The following is an 8,045-nucleotide window of genomic DNA, read 5'->3' as shown; positions in this document are numbered from 1 at the left end:
CAATAACGATGCTTGGAACAAAAATGGTACAACTTTTGTTCATACACAATTCACTCTTTCCTTCCTATCCAGAGCACCCATTCCTCTTTACATTTTTTACGGTCTTTGAATTTCACTTTGAATGTTTTGCATAAACAGTGCCAGTGAATCGAAGGAAGGTCTTTCAGAATGAGGTAACAATAATTTCGGATTCAGGACAGGGTGTTTCTTTTTGTACTTGCCACTCACCCGGAAAGAGGTCAATGTTGCCAGGCTACGAGACAAGAACACCAGTCTTCGGCAACGCTCGATTCTGATTGTCACAAAATGCTTTACGTGCACTCCTATTTTGCATGAAATGCATCACCTCTAGCTTGCTCAGGGCCTGATCAAATAGCGAATCGAAGATTTTTGCTTCAGACACCGAAATTTATTATGTACAGTGGAACCCCAACAATGCAAATTTTCAAGAGAGTGTGTGAAAGCGTCGTACAACTGGGACATCGTATGATTGGAGTATGGGAAAATGCCCGCCCGGTAGACAGTCTCACACGAGATATGGGCTAAGAACTTAAACTACTGTGTTTAGCATGTTCTAGAGTAATTTGCACTTCTAAAATCCCAAGTTTCCAGAAAAAAGGAAACGCCTATTTTGTGCCCCCCTCTCTCGTGTCTGTGCTAGCCCGCCAGCCCCGTGCATCGAGCTATGCTGGGAAAGCTGACGCAGAGACAAGCAAATTGAGCAGTGAAAACGCGAGTGTGAAGCCCCCCCGGCCAAACGAAACGAACCATTGTACAAGGCGGTGATGGAAAAAAAAAAGGCGGGAAAGTAAGGTACGGAGCGACAACGCAGCTTTGAAAGACACTGACAAGCAGAGAGCAAAGAGGAGGAGAGAGAACGTCATGAAAAAAAGAAAAAAAAGAAACTTGGATCGAGCTGGTAAGGAAAGTGGGTGTTCGGTCATCGCCATGGGGTTGCGTCGTACCGTATTTCCGCGTGTATAACCCGCCCCCGCATATAACCTGCACCTCCACTTTCCGTCGACGAATAAAAGAAACATATCCCCGCATATTGCCCACATATTTTAGACATAAGAGGGTGGACCAAATCTACTACTCAAGGAACATTACACATTTGTTTATGCAAAAGAACTTGCCTAGCTGACTACGTAACTAGATGACTTGCTGCATACATGTTTTCCGGTTGGTACATTGTTGAGCTGTGTACGCAAAATAAGCGCTATCAATGGGATAACAATGGCTTAGTTGCTATCACTGCTGCAGGGGCATCACGGCCCAACGCGCATTGCGGTGAAGCTGCACCAAGGAAATACCTCGCATATGATCCGCACCTCTACTTCCCCCCTGAAACTTTCGAATTTTAGGTGCGGGTTATACGCGCGAAAATACGGTATGTGTTTTCACGCTTGTCCGCTCGATAGGAGCAGCAATTTTGCAGTCCGCCAGCCACCTGGACTTTGACTTCTCGCGGTTGGCACATTACAGTTCTGCTGCTGCGTGGGGTCGTCGCGGGGCAACGCCCGCTCGCGAGTACCCGCTTGTCTGCTCAGCAAGTGGTCTGGCCCACCTGTGGACCTTTGCACATCAAGCAGCGTCAAACGGGGGTTCAGAATCAAGAAAAGTCGGGACGGGGTGGCAAAGAAGTGTAAAAGACGGGAAAAATGCCAATTTATCCATGCTAGGGTCCGTCGTATGAGGCAGACCGTGTGCGCACCCAAGCATTGTATAATTAGGGTTTTTAATGCAATGCTTCCGTGGCGAGTTTGCTAGGACCGCAGTGATTTGTCGTAAGAAGCAGGTCGTCGTAAGATGAGGGGACACATCATTGGGGTTCTACTGTACTCTGAAGCAACTAAGGCTGCGTGACTGCTTGTTCTGCACCAATTGTCCTGAACCAAGCCTGCCTCTCTTTCACACGATTCGGAACCTTAAAAAGTACTGCTTTCACACGATGACACCGCTCCGATTATTTTTCAATTTTGCTGCGAGAAATGGTTTTCTAAGAGGCATCTGAATGCATGTTGTGTCTCACCAGAATTCTTTCCTGGCTGAAGACGACAGAACCCATGCCGTCAAACGTGCATACCTGCAGCTTAGACAACGCGTTATACCTACGCACCAAGCATTTGAACTCGTGGCTTCATAAGGAAGAAACTTGGGGAGTTTAGCATGCTGGGCTATGAGGCACGTCATAATGGAGGGCTCTGGACAAATTATGAACACCCGGGGGTCTTTACCGTGCCCTAAAATCTCGACACACGCGTGTTTTTAACTAGTCACCTCCATCTGGGATCGAGCCCGCAAATGTCCTTGGGCTCGGCAATACAACGCCTGAGCCACTGGGCCACCGTGGCAGGTGTGGCACGTCACTTTCAACCAGCTCGAGCTTTCAACGGGGGCTTAAATCTTGCCCATGTCAGTAGAGGAGTCCGTACAGCTTCCTCGCAAAGCCCCGTCTCCCACACAGGCACAGACCTGGGCATGTGCACACTTCATTCTGCCAGTGTCCAGCTACTGCCAGAAACAGGAACAAAATATAACAAAATTGACGCGCACTGCGGTAATGCTTTCGAGCGTACAGCGCATAAAATCATGGCGTTTTTTAAAAGTCAGTTGTACACAAAGACAATTGCACAAAGAGGAATTGCCAGAATCTCACGTGGACGTAAAACTAGCGAGCTAGCAAAGATACAAGACTGTGCAGCACTTGCAAAACGTTACTCGGGCATAGAGCACTGGTCCCTGTACCACATTAGACGACAACATTGTAGGTGCATGTTTCAAGAGACCATGTACGGTCCCGCAAAGCATATTTTCCAAACACCACAACTGCCTGGAAAAAGGCAATAACCAGGAACTTGTTTATGGGGCTTTACTGTAATGCAATGCGGGAGCTTATTAGCCTCCAAGAATTGCAACAGCTTCATGCTTAAAGGCCATGAAATAACCTTGCCAGTTGCTGGCACAGCCCTCAAATGCATAAATCCTGTTGTCAAGGCACGTTGCAAGGTTCCACTGGTTTCCCCAGCAAGTTAATGGAAAAATCCAGGGTTTCTGATGGAAGCCTGTTTTGTTGCGATACGTTTCTTGTTGCGATGCGTATTTGCGTTAAACAAAAAAAAAGTAGGTTTTGGCTCCCACATGGAAGCCTTCCTCACCAGTGAAGGCGAAAACATATTTTACCCTGGCGAAACACATTTTAGCCGGTGCCATTAATCTAAACATTGCGCGGAGACTGTGGACAGTTGACAGACATCTGGAGAGGCTACCCAAATAACCCTACATGACACGGGCTTGAGAACAACCCTTAAAGACATCCACACGTCACAAACGCTCTTGCTTGGTGCTTAGCAATGCCCGTGCTTCCAACTTTCCGCAAGCAGAGAGAGATCCGCCTTCAGATGGCGTTGCAGCAAGCTCGTTCATCCCCTCAGGCAAGAATGCAAAGGAGCACAAAACACAGAAACAAAAACAGTCCAGCACTCGCAACGCTGAGAATACCAAACGGAGTGGAACAAATGTCGGGCCGCTTCTAGGATGGCGGGGCCCTTGTAGCATGGCTGGCATGGGTGGTCCAGCACTCCAGCGTTGAACAGCACCCCTGGTGGTCTCGGATGCTGACTGAAGAGGGGATAGCCTTCAGAGTGCCGGAAACAGGCCCACCTGAAGCCAAGGACAACGGCAACAGTCTTGGTTCCCACAACCCGTCCAGGCGAAGCCATAAACTGTTCGTTTATCATCATCATGACCGTATCTTTCATTATCACCAGTTTTTTTAGCCACCTGCAGCAGCAAGCCAGGCATTTATGCCAGGCTAACCTCGTGAGTTTCATTTAAGACATCTCTCTCTCTCTCTCTCTCTCTCTCTCTCTCTCTCTCTCTCTCTCTCTCTCTCTCTCTCTCTCTCTCTCTCTCTCTCTCTCTCTCTCTCTCTCTCTCTCTCTCTCTCTCTCTCTCTCTCTCTCTCTCTCCATTGTGACGCACGGTAGCTTGCTCACAAAAAGATGTCCAAACTCAACGAATGCACTCCAAACCCTTTTTCTCGCTTTGTGTACTAGCAGGAAGAAGAGCGGAAATCGAAGGAGCATTAGCGCGCACAGAAGCAGTCAAAACAGGTGCGAAAACCACAGAAAGCCAGTGCCGCACTAACTTCCACATCACCGAGTGGTTGCGAATACCTCCCAGATGAAGAACAACTTGCCCGCCTGGGAATGCCGATGTCAGCCAACAATGACAACATGTAAATTCCCCACTGGAAAACCCACCACAGTCAGAGCTCTACCAGCTTCTTTCTTCACGGAGTGGAAGGGCTCTGAATTTTTTATCCAACATGTCGCCCCTACACACACAGCCCACAGTTTTTCCAAAGAGCTGGCTGATAGGCAACAGATCAACAGCGGTGTTGGTTTGTGCAGATGCTGACGGCTCCATGTCCAACTGCCGCGGATTGACAGTCGCTTCTGACATCAGCCAAAGGTTCCTGAAGCCGACCAGCCTGGTTGCTGCGTACCTTTTGCCTTTTTCGTTGAAGTGTGAGCCCCGCGGTACTTGCTTGGCTGTGCTTCACATCTGTACCATGCTGACACCCAAATTGCTGCGCCCAGACTGCAAACGGCAGCCGCATCTAACTGTCCGAACCATTGAGAACCACCCATTTTGGCACGTGATGAGCACCAACAAATGTAGTAGAGTCAATTTCCACGTTTTTGTTAGTTCTTTTTTTTTGCTAACGAGTCGAGTCCATTGTGCCACACAGTAGAAAATAATCATAATAATAATAAAAAAACAATACAACAAGGTGGCTGTCTGCCACATCATTCAAGAACCGTGAGCAACTCAAAATTAGCACTTTAGGGCATTGAGTTATGCTTTTCTAAAAAATAGGTGGTTCCGTGAAACAAAAGCTCACTCAAAGTGGAAAATGGCTTCAAACACAAATACCATTAGGCTGAAATATGGCTGTCCTTTCAAATTTTCACCTCTAAACACCTGTAAGCTCAGTTTAAGAGATGAATAATGAAACATCAAGCGCCTTCTGTCACGCTGGACAACCAACTCCACTTGGAAAGCGAGGAGAGGCGGTTCGGCTGAAGCAGCGCTGCTGCCGCTTCCTCACCTCGAGTGCCCGCTCAGGGCTGAGCAGGTCGGTCGGGTGCAGGCCGTTGTTGTTCATCACCTCCAGGGGCGCCCCGTGGCGCACCAGGAGCCGCACCAGTGCGTTCTCCCTGTCCTGCCCCTGCCCTTGCGGACGGGAGCGGCAGGCCATGTGCAGGGCCGTGTCGCCGCTGTGGTTCTTCACGGCCGCCAGGGAGGTCGGGCAGTCAGCATTCAGCAGCAGCACCTGTGCGCACATGCACAGGGACTCGTTAGCTTTCTTCTGTTCATTACACTCAGTATGGCACAACTTGCGATGAGTGAGACTTCAGCACAGCCCCTTCTTGGCACTGTATTTACTCGCGTAATGATCGCACTTTTTTCCCCCAAAATACGATGCAAATTTAAAAGTGCATTCATTACGCGAGGCAAATTTTTTTGCGAAAAAAGTTTCAGCGCAAGAAACACAAGTAAGTTGCAGGTCAGAATTTTTTAGGATAGGTCTCATGAACATGCATAATAACCACAGTAAATAAAAACATAATAAAAACTCCACGGACCACCGCCAGCCACATTGAAAAGTGACGCATAATGCAGTGTTTTTATGAATTACGGAACGCGCCGGAACGAGTTTCCTGCGAGGTGAGAACAGGTCGACCAATAAGTGGCTGCTGCTGTCGCAGTGCGGGACATCAAAACAGACACGGCTGCCGACGCAGCAAGCTGAGCGTGTTTTTTTCTTTCTCTTGTGAGCACATTATGCGCACATAGTGAGAGTTTCTTCCGCACCAATAATGAACTCATGCCTGCCGATATCGCTAACACCAGAAAGTTTGCGGCAATAACGTCGCCATGTCCGCTTTGAAAGAGGAGGAAACATGGGTAAGCACGACCATCGCCAGCTAGACTTGGCCCACACACGGCAAGTTCAGGGTGCGATCGTTGCGCGGGAAATAAAAAACGTTGTATTTTGACGACAAAACTTCAGCGTTGCGATCATTACGCGCGTGCGATCATTATGCAAGTAAATACGGTAATTTGAAGTCCCAAAGCTACAATGAGTTGGACTGGACTGGATGGAGCAATGCACCTCGTCAACAAGGAGCCACACGGATGTGCAAAGGAAGTGAGGAAATTTCGCCACAGCCTGTGTACTGTGGGGACCCTTTAGAGCCCCTTCGGCCCTTCCAGCAAGTGTGGCCTTCAGCGGCGTGTTCATTCGCCCCATGAGCCACATCACGTCGCTACGTCGTCTTGCAGGCCGGCGCACCAGCAAGCAAGAAGTGCCCCACCACAATCTTTGTTCTTAACCCTCCCTTAACCACACCCATTAAATGTGGCACGCGTGCTTTGCGAGGGTGGACACTGGCTGGTTGTCATCCACCCCGCCTGCTGCTCCTCCGTTCAGGACAAGGCGTTTGGCCCCGTGATCGCATGTCGCAGGTAGGCCCAGTAGGCCTACCTCGCTTAAAAGGGGACACTGCTCTTAAAACAGCTCCTTTTAATTTTTCGAGTAAACTCTGTGAAACTTGAAGTCTCGCTGCTTTCCCCCCACTGATTTCAAATATGCCACTATTTTTGGAGCCCGTCAATTAGTTCCCAAGATAATTAGCCATTTCTGGAGGAACAATAGACAAAACAGTGTTAGTCATAGAACTGTAACCTTTAGGTTTTCCAATAGTGTAGACCATTTATAACGTAACCGCTTATAGTGCGGGACCGGATATAACGCGGGTTTTTGTGACCACCGGTTTGCCTCCCATAGAACTCAATGCATAAGCATACCGCTTAAGATGCGGTTGGCAGAAGCACAATACCGTTTATAGTGCGGTTTTTCGGCGGATCTGCTCATCGACCGGCGCAGCTGGGGCATCGTTTTAGAGTAGCAAAAGAAAAAAAGAAATGATGAAATCGGCCATCTGACGCAGCGCGCAACAGAAGCAAAAAATAGGCACCCTTTAGTTCGCGCGTACGTGATAACCACAACTGACTTTGCTTGATGCACCTCGGAAGATAGCGGCCGGCTCCCCGTCCGGGCGTGGCAAGTTGTTTCTATTAATCGTGAACCGCATGGGCCGTTTTCGCACACGAATTTTGCACATCGGCGTTGCGCGTGCGTTTTTTTCATGCTCGCGTCTACGATTCCGCGCTCGCGGTGGCTTCTTCGCGTGGCAGTGGGAGGAGCCTGATGACTGGCACCAACGGAAAGACGCGCACCTAATGGCGGGAGATTCGAAGCGCTCCGAGCCGGCTAGCCGCGCCAGAGGTGTTTAGGCTAAAGTCCCTCGATCAGATGAAGGGACTTTAGTTTAGGCTTATTATCGCGGTATTTTTTGATGGGCGCTTTCACAAGCAGCGTGGATGGCAGTTTATATTCCACTTTGCGGTCACATTATCAGCTCTTTTCCTGCATGAGCATCTTCGCTTGCGCCTCGTACGGCATTTCAGCGAGCGGTTAGAAGTGGTCGCTGGAGCTGCCTGCACCGCTTCACGGCCAGTGCCGACGCCATCTTGCCGCCGCTTACCGCGCCGCACACATACGCCAGTTGTATCCGCGCCGGCGTCGCCGCGCCTGCGGCGTGCGCTGCACGTTTTCGCGAGAAATCGCTCCATGCGGTTCACGCTTTAGAACGTTGTGCCGATAAGCCACCGCTCTTCCCGAACAAGCGAGCCGCGCGAAGATTTCCACCACCAGTACGTTGCGCTGATAAGCAGCCGCCTTCGGCATCGTGAACACAGAGTGGGGTAAAAAAAAAAAAAACATCCGGCTGGCCTTTTTTATCATGTCCTGCGGCATCTTCATAGACGCAAAAAACGCAGCCATGGTCTTTCAAAATACAAATACAACGGAAGTTAAAGCCGCACTCGCCGTTTGTAAGACCGCGCTTTTGCAATGTGTGAGACCCGGCAGCAGCGGCTGATGTTAAAAATAATACGAAATATAGACCCTT

The 8,045-nt window shown here is 49.4% G+C and overlaps 1 protein-coding gene across 1 annotated transcript in view; it reads right to left on the bottom strand.

Moving 5' to 3' along the window:
• Positions 1-204: 204 nt before the first annotated feature.
• The window catches only part of LOC144179543 (uncharacterized), a 46,421-nt gene continuing 38,580 nt past the window's right edge, over positions 205-8,045 (bottom strand). The window contains exons 6-7 of the mRNA XM_077707933.1: positions 5,117-5,341; positions 205-3,663 (exon numbers count right to left, since the gene is read on the bottom strand). Coding sequence (XP_077564059.1) covers positions 3,640-3,663; positions 5,117-5,341 — 249 coding nt within the window. The 3' untranslated portion in view covers positions 205-3,639. The remainder of the gene's footprint in view (positions 3,664-5,116; positions 5,342-8,045) is intronic.

The sequence above is a fragment of the Haemaphysalis longicornis genome, unplaced genomic scaffold (assembly GCF_048455015.1).
Source record: "Haemaphysalis longicornis isolate Haplotype H1 unplaced genomic scaffold, Haemaphysalis longicornis Haplotype H1 scaffold_4, whole genome shotgun sequence".
Lineage (NCBI taxonomy): Eukaryota > Metazoa > Arthropoda > Arachnida > Ixodida > Ixodidae > Haemaphysalis > Haemaphysalis longicornis.
This window is presented reverse-complemented; position numbering and strand designations above follow the sequence as displayed.